The sequence below is a fragment of the Solea solea genome, chromosome 16 (genome assembly GCF_958295425.1).
Source record: "Solea solea chromosome 16, fSolSol10.1, whole genome shotgun sequence".
Lineage (NCBI taxonomy): Eukaryota > Metazoa > Chordata > Actinopteri > Pleuronectiformes > Soleidae > Solea > Solea solea.
In genome coordinates, this window is record NC_081149.1 from 11,469,270 (window position 1) to 11,491,075 (window position 21,806).

The following is a 21,806-nucleotide window of genomic DNA, read 5'->3' on the forward strand; positions in this document are numbered from 1 at the left end:
TAAATGCAAGGGACATCTGTCTGTCTGCATAACTGTTGCTTGACAGGCCTCAAACATGGCAGGTGACTGACTAAGGGTTCCTGATTGTGCAGTGCGAACTGTGACAACTAAGAAATGCAAGAAACTGGGTATGGGTACTGCACTAGTGAATGTAAAGTAACAAAGGGGACAACTTTGCTATTCATTGATTACAAAATACAGATAAAATAAGTGCCACCCCTTCTGCTTCATGTCTGAATGGTCAGGTGAAAGAATTACACCTGCTGCTGTAAGAAAAATGGAACCACACCTTCAAATCGTAATGGGAGGGCAAAATAACTCATAGAACAAAAGCACATGCAGGCAGGCACAGTCGTCACGATCTGGAGCACAGCAGTCCATATACTGTGTACAAATAAGTTAGAAGAGAGCATAAATGTGATGGCTTAAATTAGAGCAGGGCAACGTTTGGCTTAGGTCTTGCTGCAAAGGGTGCCATTGCAGAAAATGACATTCTAGGAGGATATGAAGTGGTCATTCAAGTGACTGCTGCAATTTTCACACTAACACTCAATATAAACATTATTGGTTGGTTTTTCCTGTCTCTTAATACTGTGGTTATATTGTTAAGTTGCACCTGCTGGTGGTGGAAGTTAAAATTCTGAAAAATTTTTGAAAGTATGAATGTGTATGACAGTCCACCTACTTGAACTGAACAATCAAAAAATTATACCAATATGATGAACTGCAAGTTTTTTTTTCTTGAAATTCCTGTGTACCAGGGAATGTAGGAGCATTCAGAAAAATATGAGTATTTAAATTTCATGGCAAATGTAATTAAAAAAAAATATATATTAATTAATGTACTAAAATGATAATTCAGTCATTATGAATCATGTACTGAAAACCTTAAAGATCCTTGACAAATGCCATAATAATTCTGAATAAAATTATAGGTAAAAAATTACAGTAATAAAGAATCATTGCACAACAATCATCATTTGTTTTGGTAATTAAGTTCCCAAGATAAGTATTTACTCCTTACTCATCTCCCAGTTAGTTCCTCCGACATCTAGAAGCATTTGTCATAAGCTCCCGCTCAACCCTCCAGGCAATGCAGAGTTAATATTGAGTTTTGGTACCCAGATGATTTATTCATAATGCATCAATCTTTTCTGCCTGTTTATGTGTTTGTTTATGGGTTTACAGTGTTTTGCCATGTGTGAAATAGTTTGAAAAAGAAAAAAAAATGTCCCATGAAATCCATTAAGTTATGAAACACTTGTTCTTTTGCCTCCCTAGTACCGTGGCATTTTCAAACATGTAAACATGGGCAGAGTGAACACACACACACTTGCTTCCCTCTTGCTGTTGAATTAGCAAATGTTAATTTGCATGAACATTATCTGAATTTGCACATTACATAGTTTTACTGACTTGACTTGAGACAGGCTTGCTTCTAATCTGGCTATTGATTAGAAGATGGCTATTAGTAGGAGTGTATCTACTAGGTACATACAATTTACACATCAAGATTTGTTGGTCACCCTTATCACATATTATGTTCATGTCAACACGGTAACTCAATATTAATTCAGATGGGTTTCGATTGTGTCCTCTTATGTATTTGGCATTCTTCTACCAAAGAAACAGCTAACTAAAATAACGGTGAGTTAGGTAAACGTTCCAGTAGATTTTAAACTGTCCACAGATATAGGCTGCTTGATATACATGGGCAGGATGATCCAGACTTAAGGGACATTCATAAAAGCTGCTTCCATGCTGTTTTTTAAAACTCTTTGGGGACAATCAAAATACCAGCTATGGAAGATTTCAGTTATTTTGTAATTGCTAAAAGGTCAAAGATGTATGTGATTGATATGTCATTAAGAGCTTTGTTCATAATAAAAAAGCCTCAAACTCAATTCTAAAAGAAAAAGGGGAATTCAGTGATGAGTGATGTGCACTCACTTCTAGGTCTCAGGATTAAACCCTAACCCTTCAAGTCTACCTGAAGAATTCTTTGAGTTCCAGTGTCTTGATGCATTTTTCTGAGAGTCTGGTAAAAATGCATTGTAGTATTATGAATTTGTTTCTGGGCATCATGTTTGGAATAATTTCACAGGTGAGAAAATATGGGTTGTTGATAATCACTACTCCTAATTTAAATTTTTGAAACTTCATCATCTATCTCTCCAATTCTCTTGTGGCTTCTTTCTCTCTTTCTCCATGGCAGAGATCAATTTTCACAATGTCATTGCCTCAATTAAAAAAGTGAATGGGATACAATTATGGATGAACTCAGTGCAGTGTTTCTAACATCTTTTAATCTGCAAAATCTGATTTGTTTGTATATAATTATTGGTAGAGGCCTGGTATATGTGTACTATTAAGAAATGTAAGCAATATTGTTTAGACCAATAGTTTTATAACAAGATTAATTTCTTTTGTAAGTATGCTTTCTCATTTTTCTGTCACAGGCAATTTTTCCTTTGGCAAAGTCCCACATGATAAAGGCAATTTGAAAAGATGCAAGCAATTTGCATAATATGCTGTGTTGCTAAAAGAAAATCATCAATTGTTTATGAGATGGTTGTGTTTGAATTGCAGTACTAAAAACAATATGAAAGTAAACATTACTTTTAGTCATTTAGTACTATCGAGTTAAGAAGAACCAAAGAAAAAATAAAATCTTTTATGACTTCAGTAAATTTAAATTTAAATATATATTTAAAAATATATATATTGTTAAACAGTACTAGGATAGTACTGGATATAATCTCTGCACTGTTTCAAATCAAACCACACTTATGTCAGTAGATTTGCTTCTAATTAAACTGTTGCTCCATGGGAGGAACAAAACAAATGTATCTAAACCTATGTTACACATATATTAAAAGTTAATTCGTTTAGTGAGTTTGTGTAGTGCAACACCATCATCTGGCATTTACATATTAAATGATAAACTGATAGCAATTCGACTTAAGTTTAATCTTTGAACTGAGAATTAAGTAATGTTACAATCAGGTTAATCTAATTTTGAGGGGTAGCCGATGGCCAAGTGGAAAAGGAACTGGGCTTGTAAACTGAAGGTTGCTGGTTTGAGTCATGGGCGTAAAAATATATGCCAAGAGTGGGAGAAGCAGGAAAGAAAAAGGTTAATCCTATTTTGAATGTATGCCTGTATATTCAATAAAACCACATTTACATGCACAAAAAGCACAATTTCATCTACATGAGCTTAATAAATGTGTGATCTTCAAACCTGTCTGAGGCCCCAAGCATAGAAGCCATCACCATTCTTAAGATGCAAGGCTTGTCCTCTATTTTCTAGCCACCCACAGTAAATAAGCTTGATGTAAGCTTGATGTCACAGACACACTCGGCTACTCTCATTCTCCTTTTCTTATTCATTGCTCACAAAAAAACAGAAACATTCAGAGCAATGACAGGATATTTTAGTTAGGAGACAGAGTCTGATATCAGCACCGGAGTGAACAGCCTTGTGGCAGTTGCAACAGGTCACTGAACTGATTAAAACTGAGAATAATAACAGATTCTGATATGGTCCTGACATCATTAAACAAACATGGCCCCAAATCCCAAAGCTATTAAATAAAAGTAAAAAATAAACACTTAATAAACAGGGAGATGATTGCAAGAACCTCACCGTCATTAATTACAGGCTTCTCCTTTAATCTAAGTTAATGTGCTCTTTTTTTAAAACCTTCGTATAAAACCTATAATGGAAGCTCTTAAGTTTGCTGCTCTGACAACATAGTGTTTGGTCATTGTTGAAGTGTTCACAAAAACAACACACAAACCTACTGATTATTATGAACAGAGACAATAGGCAGCAAACACCAGCAGCTATCAAAGCTATCCTTTGGATTCTCAATTGGTGGTCATATTTTCTTTCTTTCTCTCTATAGCTGGCTTGCATTGCTAGTGGTGGAGTGTGCCATTTATTGGATTCAAATTACAGTATTTACCAATGCATGACAGATTACAATTACCACGTTTAGTGATGCATGCATGTAATTCAACATCCCTCTTTGTAATTTGGTCCGATTCATATCTGCTTTGCTATTTATTGCTCATACCCCAGGTCAGACCTGTATTACTGACAGTAATTATAATTACTGCCAATGCAGACCCTACATTTCATGCAGAGTCACAATAAAAACATTCAACAGGCTAGATGCTGTATTTTATTTGAAAGAAATCACAATATTTTGAATTCCCTTGTTTTTAGCATTTTGTGAATTTGCATACGATTTAAATTAGCTTGATTTTAAATTCGATCAGATTTACTCAATTTTTAGGGATTTGCTATCATGTGCACAATTATACCCACAAAGTCAGAGGTAACATGTCCCACACACCTGTACTGTGCCATGGTGCTCTGACATTAAAAAGTTGGTTATTAGAAATGATTTACATAACAATTGCCAGGAATACAAAAGAGGAGCATGTGTTGTGTCAAAGGAGACCTTTACCAGAGAGCTTTAATCCACACTTGCTTTTACCATGAGCAAACTACAAGTGTCACAAAACCAACCAGGAGTGAAATGTCAACGATTACAACTAACTTGTAAAAACTTGATGAGTCTCTATAGTCTTTTTGCAGAGATCGAAAAACAATCATTCACACCACTAAGTGTTTGCCTTTTCATGTGTTACAGTGGCCATTTCATTTCCTGAGTGGATCAGGGGCAGGGCTGCTTACATTTGAGGTAGACAGGCGGGTCGGCTTACTGTCGACACAGAGAAGTTTGGGGGAATCTTCACAGACAGAGCCATATTTCCAGCATGATTTGAACTCAAGCTTCTGAACAAGCTCCGTGGCCAGGGTCCCAACCCACAGCCAACTGAGTTGTGCCTGGCCAACTTTGTTCTTACACACACACATATGCACAATCACAAGTTTATAAACACTGGCTTTGCGCAAACACGGATACCTTACACACACATTACCAGTGGCATTGAGCATTATGAGTTCCAGCCATTTGAGTCGCTTTTTAAATAGTTTTATTTCTGGAGACAATGAAGTGCTTTGAGAAAAGACCAGTTGATGTGGTGATGGTGCAATAGTGTCGCAAAAACACTATGAATTAGAAGATCCATTATGGCTCAGAAATGGGTGCAAGCAAGCAATGCGAGTGAAAATCCCACTGCAAAAGAAGCATCACTCTATAAATTCTGTTTATCTATCGTGTCATTCTACATTTTTATTTAAATCTTTTTTATTACACCTCTTCTTTTTTTTAAATCCAACAACCTTTTTTATTTTTAACCTTTGTTTTGGTAAAAATATTAATTATATTAATAGAATGTACCTCCCTTCCCACAAATTAAAGACTATCTGCCTTTGCCGTCCCCTTCTGCCTACAAAAAAACCAAACCTCTAGATGAATCCTTTCTCCCTCAACCCTTCCTCTCTGTGTCTCCCTTGTGACAGTGTGTGTGTGTCTCTATGTGTGTGTGTCGTTCAGTGTGCAGGGAGGGAGCAGCTGGAGCATCTGCAGTCGTCTCCTCTGACAGCAGCACAGCATATGGCAGGGCCCTGTGAAGGATGGGTGCTGTCACCCAGCAAAGTGCTTACCCACCGACAGGAGAGGCAAGTCGCAGTAACACCATGAGGAAGAGGAGGAAACAGCTGAACATCAGCACCCCACTCATTTATTCTCCCAACGCCACATCTTCCCAGGAGGGACACGGTGGAGGAGCCTTAAAGAAAAGACCTCCGACCGGCAAGCAGTGGCCAAGACACCAGTCACAATGCATTACAGTAAATGGCATCAAAGACAGCCTACGTGCAGGAGAAAAACACTGGCTCATCCTCCAATTTGCACATGCACTCACAGAACCTCACCCTCACTCATCACCCGCTTCTCTTTCACTGGATGCAGTATATTAACCGCAGCTGGACATGCATGAGCACAGGCCTTTTTGGTTTTGCCTCTTATTCTATCCCACAAGTTACATTTACCACTGTGAATGAAGTCACCTTTTTTCTCCAACTTGTACTCACTGCAAAAAAATGCTGAAAATTGTGATATGAGATGTAATCCTATTTTCATGATTATGGTATATATAGGAGTATGGGTGATTTTTGGGTATATTTATTTGAATGTCCTCCTTTCTTACGATAAAACATTAAAATATTTGTGATATTTCTGCCATATACATACATTTATGCTATCAAATTTGATTTTAGGGGGACTGCAAGTTAAATATTGGTCAAATAAATGATGACCCTACTTGACTGTTAGATTGTGTTATAGTGGCGATAGCAGAAGAGTATGGGTATGGGTGTGTGTGTGTGTGTGTGTGTGTGTGTGTGTGTGTGTGTGTGTGTGTGTGTGTGTGTGTGTGTGTGTGTGTGTGTGTGTGTGTGTGTGTGTGTAAAAATATGTTTACACTACAAAGGCAGGTTTAAAGTAATGGGCACTGTATTTAATTTAATCATTAATCATAATCAATTTCAATCATTTCGGAATTGTGGGCAGGTCTGAACATAACAATAAGCCTGCTATGGAGAAAAGGCCACTCACAGCAAATTAAAGTAACAGAAAATTAAAAATGCTTTATTGTTGCACTCTTTATGAAATAATTATCTGTTAACACACATATCTTCCTCTTCTTTTACTTGGCTTTGGTAAAAATAAAATAGATTTTTACTGGTGCCAGAGGTGGCAAAATTGCTAAATCTATTCTGTTTCAATCCAAATTATATCACATTGCTGAATTTCATTAACAAACCTGGGCTGTTTTAATTAGAAGATTTTTTTTACTTACTTTTTCCCTCTAGCACTTCACTATCATGTTCACAGAAACTGGGGGAAAAAAACTATGTGAAAACTGTCTTCATCTCTTCCTATTACTTTAATGTGTAAATCAGACAGCAGCCAAATATGCAGCATACTTCTCAGTTTCACAAGTGCTCACAACATGAATGGAAGGACAATATGATCAGTGCCAAGCCTGTCATCATCAACTGTCATTCTTCATCCCACATCTATCTGTGGAATTAATCATGCTGGATGTTGCAGGGAAGGAATCAAATTTCAGCCTGATTTTTAGATGAAAGATGCAGCTATTCAAGCAAATAATTAATTTACTGCACTTGGTTACAATTATCAATAATGTATTAAACAGTAGAAGAGGTAAAAAAAAAAAAAAATCCTTTCAAATCAATTGTGTGTGAAAGGTTACGGAATAGTGTGGTATGAAAATGATCTTTCATTTATCAGCTGTCTGTATACAGTATAATACAGTGTCAACATTAGTCCCCAATGACAAATTATAATATCTGTGCACAGCACTTATAGGACGGCACCTCTTGAGTCATTACTCTAATATTCAAATAATAGAGGTTTTATTACGGTACAAATATTATCAAAAAGATGATCACTTGTCTTTTTACAAGTGAATCCCACACAGAATAAGCCTAATAATCCTTATCTTGTGTTGTATCTGCATGGTGGAAATAATACAAGTGATTGTCCTACATGTTGCTCCTGAAGCCACTGTAGAGGAGGAGGAGAGGGTCTCCTCAGTGAAATAAAGCAGCTCTGTGACTCTTTTTCTCACCGTCTTAAGGTGGAGCACCTAGTCCCTCTGCTTTTCAGCAGCCAATTTAACATAAGTGACAGTCGAGTTTCACCGTAAACTTCTCCCTTCCAAAACAAACCCCTTCCTTTCCCTTTAATCAATCAAGCCAGACTTGCAGAGTAGTAAACCTTACAGTGTCAGCCACCATGACTGTCAGTGGGGTATTCATGACAGCACAAGGTTTTGGAGATTTTCCAAAAGTATGAAATGAAGATTTCCAGACACTCTGCATTATCTATAGCATGTGCATCTATAGCATGAGGTTATCTGCAATGCCGAGAAGGAAGGAGATTATTTAAAATCCTTTCCCTCTGTGTCTCACTTCAGGAATGAGCAAAGTAGAAACACCTCATCCACATGAAACAAAGCTTGACAAAATCAAATCTAAACCCTTTAGCCCTTTTGTTTTTTATTGTGTATAATCTTTATCATATCTTCCTGTTCTTCACCTCCATAGCTCAAGGCCACCCAGCATGCCCAAGTTTATTTTCCTTCAATCACCCATGCCTCCTTACCCCTTCGTCTTTATATCTCTGTCCCTCATGCCCTCCTTTGTCAGTGAGCACAGCACCTTTAATGTGAGCTATCTCCTCATTAAATACCTGCAGGTGTCTCCAGCATTTTGGCAGAGATGGAGAGGAAAAGAGAAATGGAGACAAAGAAAAAGAGAAAGAGAGAGATGGAGTGGCAGCTGGTGTTGTTCAGGCCCTCTCCGACATGACACATCGCCAGATTCCATGTGCTAAATTTGAATTACGAATGTCTCAAGAGGCAAGTGAACACAGCTCAGGGACCAGGGGTTAGGAGGAGCGGTTGTGCGAGTATTCCCCTTTAACAGTGATCTGGCTTCTCATAACTATTTCGCTTCTTTGACACTCTCCTACATAGAGGAAGAAAGTGGGGGTGATAAAGGAGAGCAAAAATGAAAGAAGAGTGGCTGAGCAAGGGGAGGAGCCAGGAGACGTGAGAGGTGAGGATGGAGCAAGGGGGAAACTGGGATGCTCAAAGTGGGTGATACCAAGATGAAAAGAAAAGAGAAATGAGGAGGAGATTGAGTTTAAATGGAAAAAAGAGAGTGGAGGAGATGAGAGATGATAGAAGAGGGAGAGAGCTGGGCTCTAGGGCAATGGGGTTCTCTCAGATGCAGGACAGGACCATCTGGACGAAAGCAGAGCCAGAACTCTGACGGTAAACACTGGGCACATGGAAAAAGACCAGGAAAAGAGATACTTACACCCAATCCACACTTTCTTACCACCATCCACCCACCACACTCATCCCAATAACCAACTGTCCTGCCCACATGTTCATGGAAACCATACCATACAATACCAGACTTTACTTTGTCACAAAAAAATCACTTCTAATCTAACGCTGCCTTCTATGTTACCAACAAATTCCATCTACAGCTGTCCATTTACTTATCACATAGGCCTCTCAGGTCAGCTGGTGTTCTGCTAGATGTTTTTTATTAGGTATTTAGTTTAGACTTTTTTTTCTGTTGTGCATAGCTTTTATAATAGGCACATTGATTTTTGCTTGTGTATAAAATGAGCCTTAAAAATCAGGTTTGTCTCACCTTGCTGGCTAATTGCCACAGTGCAGCCGATGAGGGAGTGGCGGCCGAGGAGTTGAACCAGCAACGTGTCCCTTCCCCCTCAGAAGAGCGGAAGAATATAATCTACATGGTGACTACTCATTCTCTCATTCAGCTCATTCTTTCAAACTGTCTCGTCCTTAAAAATATGTCCCAATGAGACATGTCTGCACAAACATACACATCTCCACCTCCCTGTTCCACATGGCTCTGGAGAAGCAGCACTGCCCACCCCACCCTTCTGTCAATAAACCCAGTTTGGAAACACTTTAAACAGGCTTGTACATCACTCCACTACAAAAAGGAAAAACTTCCAAGACATGCTCTCCTCCATACTCACAGGGTTAATTAGAATTGTTTTAAACAGCCACTGCTACGCTTTTCAAACATTTATGGCCACATGCATTACAACTAAGGCATTAACATATCCAGAAAGTTTAACCTCTTGTCTGCTCCCTGACTCCATTATGAGCAGCAGAGGGGAATGAGAGAGGACAGTTGACCTCTGCTGCCCCCTGTGTTACAGCTGAAAAACAACAGGGGAATTTTCGATGAGGAGCACCAGCCAGCTTTGGATCAGAGGAAGTGGAGCCAAGCCACCATGCAGGCTGCATGACAATCAGCTTGTATGTTAGCAATAAGAGACAGAGAGAGATCTAAAGCCAGAGGCAATGTCGTACCAATAACAACATACATTATTCACTAACCAGGACATACAGTGAGCGGTAGTGTTAAATAAAAGGATGAGTGAAACAGGAATTACAGTTGTGATCACTCCAAGGCAAAACCACCACAACAAACAAGAAATGTAAGTACTGCAACCGTATTCATTATTTTTTTTTTAGACGTTATTAAAAGTATATATTTGTTCCACTAATGTAAACACAATCAAGTATTAGTATGATTCAATATCCCAATTTTGGATTTAACAGTTCATCAGAGATGTCTGTATTTATCTTCGATGTTGAAATACCTTTTGATAACACTTTTGATCTTGCAATATAACCAGGATTATCATTTTTGACTGTGCAGCATGTACTGTGAATTTCTACTGGAAAAGATTTTGAGCTTAAAAATGAAGACAGAGTGATCTTTGTATTACAAACAAAATAAATTAAGACAAACTGTCTCAACTCTTACCTCACATAAAAGTGTCAGTTTGTCGTTGGGCAGCAGACCATTGGCCTCGTCCAGCAGAAAGTCCCTCCTAATAAACTTTTTGAAACCCCAGTCCTTCCCCTGGATAAAACGATATGCCCTCTGGCTCTCTATAAAAGAAAACATACAAACAAGGTGAAACAAGATTATTCGGAGACTTTCACAACGTGATTAAGCTCTGCATGTGTGAACAAATGTGAGCGCAAAAAAGAAAGTTTGTTATGAGTCACAACCATAAGCGGCAGAGAAACAATGGCAAAAGAGGCTGGGTGCAGGAAGTATTGCCTTCAGGGAGCTTTTAACACTTCAGTAGAAAACAGAATCTCTCTCTCTTTTATTCCCTCTATCCTCTCACTGCCACATAAAGACTAGTGGTAAACATGAGACACGACTGCTGTGCCTCTTTGGCCAAGAAGTGAGAAATTGCAAGGATCAAAGCAGTCCAATTATCATGTGTTTATAGAGTGCCAATTATCTCTGACAGTGGCAGGAAGGATTCTGTAACACTCGGTTGCACTACAAAGACACAGCAAAGGTGCTGGAGTTCTTGTGTGTACGATAGTCACACTGTGGGGGCGGTCATAGCTATCTCCAGTCACCTAACAAGTCACAAATGCTCACATAAAAGTCCAAAGATAATGGCTACGGACTATGACTGCTGCAGAGATCACAGCAAATTAAAGCTAATTGCCAATAGAAGGGAAACACAGCACCGACACATAATTTCAGCAAGTAACTGGAGCTCTGTTGGAGGGATATTACACCACTCTTTAGAGAAATTGCATCATTCGCCATTTTGTTAATGAGAAGTTAATGCTTCCTTAGACACTGCTCTAGGATTTCTGAATGTATTCACTTGGGTCGAGCTTCAGTGTCATAGATGCTTTCTGTGTATGGATACATTGTCCATTCCTATCATGAAAGACAAAATATGATAATGGTCGTGTTTTTATGTGCCTGGTTCCATATAAAGTTAATTGAAAAAAAACATTTCAAAAGGAAACCGATTGTGTTTGTTCACTACTTCTCATTGCTGTAACAGACATTATAACGTTTCTTCAGAGAAAGGTGCATTCTGTTAACATGAATTGGATTGTGATGACATTGAGGTGAATAACTATCCGAGAGCAAATTCAATAACAAGACGAAGAAGGTCCAAACCCCACAATCAGAATAGCTAGATCGATGTTCATTTGATCATACTGACAGTGTAAAAAAGATGAGTCCACAGTCTTCATATCGTACATCAATTCCATACATGTAAATACGCCTGTGTGCAAGAATACAACCAAAAAGACTTACTGTGAATGTAAAACCAATAGGCAGTTCATAGAGAGGGATATATATGTTTGGCAAAACTCACGCTCACTTGTTGTCTACCACTTTTTCCTCCACGTGGGGGGGGGGGGGGGCTGGAATCAATTTAGAGTGTCCACTTAACCTAATGACCAGACTACATGTTTTTGGACTGTGGGAGGAAGCCGGCAAACGTGGAGACAACCCATGAGCACACAGGATGAACATGCAAACTCCAAACAGAAAGACCCATAGTCCGACTGGGTTTCGAACAGAACACCTTTTTGCTGAGAGGCAGCTGTGGCCACAAAACAACCAATTCAATGTAAGGATAACTTTAATGTACATGTTGTACACAAGTGTAATGTATGATTAGGACATTGGAACATGAAATAGAATAAAAGACTAATGCACTACAAGAACAAGCATTTAAATGTACTTTCTTAATAAGACAAAAGCTACATGTAAGAAATGCTATGGGATCAAAATAATAAAGACAACCACTGAACCTTCCATGAGGTTAGTTAAAACAAGCAAAGTAGTAAGAGACTCCTGATAAAATCGGACTAAGCTTGGTATAAGCTGGACAGTCACCACATATCAAGAGGTCATCGCCCCTCACATCCATACATGTGCAGTGGGTGCCCAGCCCCAGCAGCTCAAACACACTTTTCTTCGTGCTGCACTTCCCAGAGATCCCAACAGGAGATCTGCTGACAGATCACAGTGGGAAGTACTAAGATGAAGTGGCAAAGCTAAGATCCTGTGTCAAATCCCCTGTCTGGATCTGAGGGAGCATGCAGTCAAGAAGGGGGTTGGTGAAGGAGTACAGTGCATATGCAGTTATTCCCACGGCTGCTCATGCAGGAGGTCTGTGAATGTAATCCCTGCCTTTAAGGGGGTGTGTATGCAAAAACGCTAAGAGGAATCACCATGCTAACACAAGCACACATGTATAAGCTGGCACTCAAGCCTATGCACAAAAATTCTATTGGTATGCACTCTGCTTTTGACAGCACTCTTGCTTTATTCATTCTTCTACCTCTTTTTTTAGGGTAAAGGTCTCTCAATAGCTAAACTGGGGTTTGAGAAGAGATGAGGACGGTTGGCAGGAGTGTGAGAAAAAAGAAAGACACCCAAGAGGAAGAGGTGAGGAGAGGTTGAGGAAATGCTGAAAGAATCACCAGAAAACCAGAGAAGGGATTGTGAGTTTGTCAGTACAAGTGTGTGTGTGTGTGTGTGTGTGTGTGTGTGTGTGTGTGTGTGTGTGTGTGTGTGCGTGTGTGTGTGTGTGTGTGTGTGTGTGTGTGTGTGTCTGAGTTCAGCTAATGCCATGCTGCCATTTCCAGTGGGGCATCAGAAACCTACACAGGCTGGGAATCAAGTGCATGTAAGATCACTGATGTTGGGTGAGAAGCCTTCTGCTATGGTGGAGGTGCAACTAAGAAGATGTCCTATGGAAAAAATGTGAGTGATGTAAAAGACTGGAATTAAAGAAATACAGTATTAACAGGCAATGATAGAAGACTGAGTCACAGCACACAGATCTCATTCACAGATGGGAATTTTTTTTTATGTTGTTGAAGTTGAAGATATGTATAGATGCCACTCAATAAAGAACTGATTTGATTTTCAGGTTTTTACCACACTTCCATGCATATGAAAGTCTCCTGGCATTGAATGGTAAAGTTTCCCACACTGCCAAAAAGACTGAAGGTGATAAGGAAGGTGAGGAAAAAATGAGGTCTGAGCTGAAGACAGAGAGACGCAGAGGAAAGCAGGAGCAATGCCAGGGTGTTTGAGTGAGCAGTGCATCCATATTCAGGTAGAGGGCTCAGGGGCTCAGCTGGCACACAGACCAAGAAGGTCACCAGAAGACGAGCAGGCATGCAGAGCCAGCCGACACAGCAGCCAGAGTCAACATCTCTCTTCCTGTCTGTCACACTTTTGGTCTTATATCTAACATGTTTAAGTTCAGAAGAATCTCTGCACTAAACATGTAAGACCGACTGAACACTACTAAATTAAATTCCTTTAATTAAAGAATAGCACACACAGATAATTCGGTTGGGAGTCAAATAACTACTGTACCTTCAACTGAACCCAAACTGACCCAGACACATTTCCCACGCCCAGGCTTCAACTCAGAAATAATAGAAAAAGCCAGTACATAGAAAAAAGAAGATAACAGCAAGAAAAACATGGTGAAACCCAGACCAGTGCATCTTTGGCCTGAGGAGGAGAACGACTTTATGTTCTGTCATAGCTTACAGCTATAAGGAAAGCTGTCCAGTTCACTGGTCGACATGGTAACTGGTTGCCAGCTAAATAGTTTGAAATGTTTTGATTTATGACATAATAGGTCAACCAGAAAACTGTTAATATTAATAGCTAAAAAGGAGCACACTTCCAAGGACAATAGTCCAATTAAATGGCCAGTGAAGTACTGACACACCAATTCACATTGGCTGACACGAAGGAGTTTCACCTACAAACATGACATACAGAACCTTTTAGAGAATATTTGATCTCTATTGAAGATTTAGATCTATGAGCTAGTGTCAGCATAAAACATGTCTATTGACATTCTTTCTACCAATGTCGATACCATCAGATTATGAAAAGACTGACCAATAGCTTCCACTATGAGCAATGCTCCACTTACCCACACAGAATGCCTGATCACCTCCATCAGTTACTGAGGGCAACATATTCTGACAAGCTCACATCCAGATCTTCTATTAAAGGAAACCAAAAACACTGATTCTTCAGCAACAAAATATAGAAACAGCCCACACCAAAAACATGCTGTAACTAGACTCTCTGGCCAACTCATACACACATAAGCTCACTTAGCCTTTGGCTACAACACCGAAAAAAACATTGTCTGTAGGGGAGACTTAACAAGAAGACTATTTGAATACAAAACAGCTTGCAGCATAGGATAAAAACTTTCCATCTCTTCTTTCCTAGCTGTCAGGGCAGGAGACTGCAGGGGGGCAGCTGTTTTCTCTGGCAACAGGAGGAGGAGGATGGAGGGAGTGTCAAGAGACAAGTTACAACCCACCCGACAGCCACAGAGGAGAACCAGCACATTAAGGCAGGGAGAGAAATGATGTGGCTCAGCCGAGAGTACAGGAGTACGGTGTAGGGAGGGGAGCAGTGGGCTGCCAGTACTACTACCGCCTGAATCTATCTCCATTAGCTGGTATGGACCATCAGAGGATCGAGAGACACGACATACACTCTCTAGTGGGGCCTTAAGGGATGAGTGATGTGGATGGGGTGTTTCATCAGGTAATATTAGGCTTTCTAGTCAAAATCTGCCATCACAGCTTGTACAGTATTTATACCTCCTTTTTGAAACTAACACAGGGTTTGCTTTGATTCTCAATATGCACATCAGTCTACATCTTAGCTAGGGGTGTCATGATCTCGATTGCAAATTGAATGTGGATTGAAACGACGTTGCGATCTCGACCTTCAAAAGCAAAGGTGGAATTGAAGATTTAACCACGTCCCAGTGTGACGTCGTGCAGGCCTGCCAGAGGGGGAAAAATAACACTGTGTTGCGTTTGTAGCCATTGTAGCACGACTACACGTTGCCTCCTTCTGCTAACCCGAAGCTGCTGCCAACTAATAGTAACCATGGCAACTGCTGATTTGGGTGACACATCGACCGAACTCGAACCCCCTCCGCTTCTCTGAAATCACTGGTGTGGAAATATTTTGCGTTCCCCATGAGATTCGTCAACAAACAAACAACTCACGCTGAAGCGATAACTAGCACTATAATGTCGCCGTGTGTGTAGCATCAGACATGCGACCTTATTTGGTGGTGGAGAACCCTGGATTTTAGCATTTACTGGTTATTGTTACTGATATTATTAATAACAATAACTTAAACACGGCCTCAGTGTGGTACTTCGCAAATAAATGATGGACATTGTATCACTCGTGACATCATGTAGACAATCTAAATGGTAATTAAAAGATTCAATGAGTTACCATGACGTAATAAAAATGATCCTAGACTAAACTAGACACGTCTAAAAAGAGGAGGACATAAAAAAATATTGAGAATCGAATCGTGACCTTAAAATCCAAAATCAAATTGAGTCAAATAATTGGAGAATCATGACACCACTAATATTAGCACAAATCAAAAAGATAAAAATATACCCTATTCACACATTTAATCCTGGGTTTGTGTTTAACCAACATTCAGTCCCAGGTTCAAGGACTGCAATGCATGTGGGTTTTTATCAACTTCGGCTATGATCAGCATCAGTGGGAACATAAGACCCAGGTGAACATGCTAATTTCTTCTTCATCTTCTCTATTTTTGCCAGTACCGTACAATTTCTGGAGAAACACACAGAATTCTGACAGATTCTGACACACATTTATAGTAGCAATGTTACTTTGTTATGCTTCAATACAGTGCTCAATTTCAGAACACTTTTTTCTTTACTGATTACTCACTAATTCTACCTATTTTGATATAAAGAACTCAGACTTAATGTGCATTGTATTAACAAAGGTCCCACAGGGACAGAGTATATGCAGGTCAAGCATTGACTAGCTATATAAACAGTCCACAGCAACCCAGCTTTCTTAATTAAGGCACTTTGTTTTTATTTGGCCTTTTTTCCTAGAGGCCTGAATTAAATTGGATTCTAAATGATCCAGAACCAACAGAGCAATTTTTGCTGCCATATTCTTAGATGGAGTGCTCACTTAACTGTCACAAATATACTGGCAGCTGGGTAATTTTCTCCTGTGACAGGGCAACCATAGTGGAAGGCCCAGGTCTCCCTGGGGGGATAGTGGGAAGATTGGAGGAGGGCATATGGCAAGAATGGGATGGGGTGTGCACCATAGAGCACACCACTTATAGACAAAAGCCCCTTGAGAAGCAAAATGAGTGGGAAAACGAAAATGAGTCTCTTCACTTCACTTGGTGTTCCCCATATTCTGAATTTTCTGAGGGCATTTAGCAAATCGGTGCTGACGAAATGACCAAGCAGTGGAAAATCCTGCCCACAATTCCACATAGCCCCCAGCATAATGTACAATCTCATTGCCAGAAGAGAGCGCTTTAAGGAGAGTAACTGCATTGAGGTTCTTTCCTGAGCCTGCAACTTAGAAAGAAAAGGTGGTATTACATTTTTACAAGACAGAGGTGGATTAAAAAGACGGCTAAAAGAAAGTGACATTGTAACTGTGGCATGGTGGAGAGAGAGGGAGAGAGAGACAGAGGCCTGAGTGAGCAAATGAGGGAGAGAAAACACACACACAGGGGGATGAGGGTGGCAATTTGAGATCGGGAAATGTTTCTTAGCAGGAAAAATGATTTCCCTTTCTACACAAGCTGCACCGCAGGGGGTTGTACACAGTTTCACCGCACATGCCTCAGATTCAAACACTTCCGCCTCCCTACCTCTCCTCTCATCTCCTCTCCCTACCACCCACCCACACCATCTTCCCTCCTCCAAACTTCCTGTACAGTATATGCTGCAGGGTACTGGGAGAGAGGAGGCAGCCAAAAAGCCTGATAACCAGGAAGGGGACACATCTGGCCCTCACTAATTCAATTCCACACAAGTTTGCTTTTCCTCCCCATAACATAACCTAATTAAAAAAGCAGGAATTGGAGGCACATTCATTTCCAATTCATCAATGGGTAGAGAAGCAGAGGAAGACTTCTTAAAAAGGTTGGGTCTTTTTTAATTAAAATCAAAATTGCCCTACGCTACTTTAAATTATATATTTACTGGAAATGAATCCAACCAGCAGTGATTACACAAGCCCATATGGCTATCAATACTTGCATTATTAGACGCACTTGGTGTATTAGACACACTCCCCTCCTCCTTCATTTACAAATTTTTGCGCCTCAAAGACTCAGGTGTGACAGGAGTTTTTAATTTCAAAACTCTCAAACTTTGTAATGTCCTCAGATGTCTGCTAAACACACACCTCTCTGCAGGTTGGCCTTATATTGCCTCAGTTAGTTTGAGCTGGGGTTGGTTAGGGCCTGATGGCTCTGACTTACCCATGGCTTTGGTCTCTTCTCCCTTGGCATTGAGGATAGAAAACTTAAACCTGGCGCGCACATCACTCTTTTGGCAGCTGACTAAGAGCAAGTAAAGTGACAGATAGTCTTTGCTCTCCTCATCCAGACCTTTAGGATTCACACGCAAACACCTAAGGGGAAGAAAAGGAAGAAACAAACTGATGAGACTAAAAAATGCTAAAAGGTAATCTGATGTTTGAGTTCCTTGAGGAATTGTTCTTCATTATTGTATTCAATAACATTATACTACTAATGATGGTTGGGCTATGTGTGAGTATGAAAATAAAGCTCCCTTTAAAGGCGATATTTTGAACAGAGCTAAAAACAAACCCATACTCCCTTTATTCACTCCTTAATGAAAAGCTTTCAGTTTCACAGTTTTATAGACAGCTGTGAATTAACACTGTGGACCAAAAAGGAACGTCGAACACAAACATAGCAATGTAAACACCTGTCAACGTTCCCACATCAGCAACAGCAATAAACTTGACTTAAATGCCAAATGCAAAACATCCACAGCTCAAGTGTGCACATGAAGGGAAGGGAATCCCACTGCCTCTGTGATGCAACAGAAAAACATGAGCGATGAACTGTCAATACTGTCAAACGAACCACCTTCATTATTTGGCCCACCTTGTTTTATGACATGAGATCAGCAACTACCAGCTTAGAAAGCAGTCTACCTAAACTTATAATAAAAACATATTAAGCCAGTTACACAAGCAAAATATTTAACCAGTGTGTTCCATTAAGGCTTGCTGTGCTCAAAACTTCAACGCTACAGATAATCCACTGTGTTTACAGAGAGCATGGTTACACACGAATAGCATTGCATAGTGAATTTGGTTGTTGTAGAGCTGCAACTAACAATTATTTTCATAATCAATAAATATGTCGATTATTTTCTCAATTCATCGATTATTACATTACATTACATGTCATTTAGCAGACGCTTTTATCCAAAGCAACTTACCGATTAGCGGTCAACAAAATGTAAGAAAATGTTGAAAAAAATGTTCTGTTTTGTCCACATACCAAAACTCATTCAGTTTTATTTCTTTGCAATACAGAGCAAAGAAATCAGAAAATATACACATTTAAGAAGCTGAAAAATCTGAGATGTTGATTCAATTGTAAAAAAAAACAAAAACAAAAAAAAAAGGAGGCTGGTATCCTTATAATTGGTTTAATGTTTTGTGTTTTTTTGTCAATCTACAACTTTTATCTTTCCATCCATGTCTGGGCCAAGGAATGTAGAATTCCACTTTTCCAGACACTTCTAGCTCCTCCAAGAGGAACCGAGAGTGTTGTCAGACCAAGTGATGTTCTCACATGTTTTTTATTTTCCACAACTTCTCTTCCCATTTTAGCATGCTTACTCAGAAAGACATGCAGGAGGCAAGACCAACCACCCTGCCACAAGAACAAAACAGAGCAAACTAACATTTTATCCTGAACCTGAATTTCACTCTTGACCAAAGCCTCCATACCCAACCTTGATCAAATAAACACTTGAAAAAGGGAACCACTCCCACTTGCCCCAGACCTCCATACGATAATGAAGAGGCTCGCCAAAAGATCACCAATTTCCAGAGGATTCATCCTTCATTTATCAAGGTGGCAGACAAAGAAAATAAGCCTGTATTTTCTTCAACCTTGGATGTATTGTTCATCTTTTCAATGAAAGATGTAATATTTTCTGAGAGCATATAGGAGGCACCTGAGTCAGATGTCTCCACCAAAACACCAATCTTAGATCCCAGGACAAATTTTCACCAAAACTGGCATCTTGAAACACACCACACCATTTGGATGAACTCAATGAACTCTTCTCAAGAAATGCTTAAGGTTTTCCCATATGTACAGTCAGTAAGTCTGAGTTAAAATCATAATAAGCCTTTTATCAAATTTATCCATGGTTTAAATTTTCACTCAGTTAGTGTAAATTCAACCATGACATTGACATTAAAAATATTCTGAACACAAGTTAGTCAGTGACAATATTAAGGGATACAAGATACCACCAAAGCAATAGCACCTTAGGATTTATTTATTTAATCTCTAGAAAATACTGTCCACAGTGTGGACAGTGGACATGGACATCATGTGGAAAAGCACTGTGAGAGAACTTCTGATGCCAGTATCTGCCAGCTCCAAAGAACAGCCTTTTACTAACCATTTGAGTTTGCCGTTGGCTCCTGAGGAGAAAGTGGAACTTTTGATGACCTCTCCCATCTCCTCACGACAGAAGCTGAAGTTGTTGATGGTCCACATGTAGGAGAACTTCACTACTTTGATCTGCAAAGAAAGGACACATGAAGGGCTGAAACCAGATCACTTTATTTATTTATATATTTATCTATTCTATATGGGTAAGTGGTGTTTGGTCAGCCTGGACTTCAAAAACACACATCAAAACTGCCTTTCATCTTAATAAGCACTGACAACAAACGAATGGAAAGAAGAAAGGATATTGTCAAAGTATCTGCAAAAAAAACAACTCAAATTTTGCAAGGACAGGGGGAAGATGAAAAAAAAACTCAAATCATCAATGGCATAGTTTATCTGCCATAGCTCTTATCATGAGAGCGGTATCTAAACTGGCGAAATCTATGCTACAGTAACTGACACAAGCACAATCTCTCAGTATGGATAGCCTTTAAAACAAAGTAAATTCTAAAATGACACCAATTTTGTGAGAAACACATTAGGCTGTATAACAGTGAATCATCACATTTATAACAATAAGTGGGACATTCCAGACGCAGGTAATGTCCATTCAGCTGCTCAACAGCCACAACAAACTAAATCTAAATAAACGTTTTGCTGTATAACTGTTTTCATTTATTGTGACTCTTTTCTGTCTTGATGGACTATTTTTTCCAACTGCAATGTTCACTTAAGCATACTAGTAATGGGAACCCATACATTTGATTTTCAGTTAAAATATAATATTTATTCTAAGCCTCCAAACAGTGTGAAAAAGTGACAACACACAAAAAATGGGTGGTGAACTAATGAACTCTGAGGAAAAGAGAAGACATTTGTTTTGGTTTGCAAGCAACCCTCAGGTACAGCGCAAGATAGATAACAAACCTATCAGAAAGTCAGTCAGTGATCACACCCCTAAGTGAAAAAAGTATCTAAGTTGCATAAAGTGGTAACTTTGTGCTTTCCCACTAACAGCAGCTACACAAAACTAATTATAGCAGCATAGAATACATTGTTCACCACTTCTGGAATTTAAGCACCACTAACACTCATTCAGAAATCACGTATTCCTCCTCACCTGAGTGTAACACCAGCTCTCAGCCATGGGGTCGCTGAACATTTCTGCTGGGGGAGGGTGGCTTGGGACACTGGACATGGTCAGCCTTGATGCAGAGAGAACCTGGATAGGGCTGGTGCACCAGTCAGGTGTTGGATGAGGTGATGTGGGGTGTGTAGTGGTGAAGTGAGTCAATAATAAGGCAAGCGGGCAGCCTATTAAACAACACCTGCCGTACTGAGAGCTGCAGAGTGATGAATCCAATACAAGAGGATGTCCAGACTCCAAAATAGCTGCAGGCACCCTGTAGGGATAAAGAAGTACAGTAATTAAAATAACTGGTTTTACAAAAGTGAAGCATATTACTATGAAAAAGAGTGACCTTGCATATATTGTTGTCATAGTCTGTTTGCGTTTGTGTGAGTCAAGGCAATTTCTATTTAAATGGTTGGTGTAATTGAGCTGTATTTCCTTGTAAGTAGGACATAAGGGCTCTGATTTCGTTTGTTTTAAAAGCGGCGTCAGCATTCAGAGCACAGCAATGGTACATGCTCTGCTTCTTACAGGGAAGCCTTCCTTTATCTGCGTGTCTTTTCTTTTTCTTTTTTCTTGCTTTGAGGAAGCAGAGCGTGGTGTCAGTCATCTGATTCCAGCCTGGCTGCATCCGTCCACTGTGGCTCTGACTGAAAGGGCAAGACTTAAAACTTCCATCTCCAGCAGCTAGTCTATACTCACACACACAAGGTCATATGGTACATTCAAAAGCTGCAAAAACCTTTTTTTATAGGCTCCCATATCCAGGATTTTGATGC

At 39.6% G+C, this 21,806-nt stretch overlaps 1 protein-coding gene across 5 annotated transcripts in view; it reads right to left on the reverse strand.

Annotated features, from left to right (window-relative positions):
- spop (speckle type BTB/POZ protein) overlaps positions 1-21,806 on the reverse strand; it is a 147,325-nt gene that overhangs the window by 15,438 nt on the left and 110,081 nt on the right. For all 5 annotated transcript variants that reach the window (XM_058653575.1, XM_058653577.1, XM_058653576.1 and 2 more), the window contains 4 exons: positions 21,016-21,298; positions 19,903-20,024; positions 17,706-17,857; positions 10,334-10,461 (listed from right to left, as the gene is read on the reverse strand). In XM_058653575.1, the coding sequence (XP_058509558.1) occupies positions 10,334-10,461; positions 17,706-17,857; positions 19,903-20,024; positions 21,016-21,093 (480 nt within the window). In that variant the 5' untranslated portion in view covers positions 21,094-21,298. The remainder of the gene's footprint in view (positions 1-10,333; positions 10,462-17,705; positions 17,858-19,902; positions 20,025-21,015; positions 21,299-21,806) is intronic.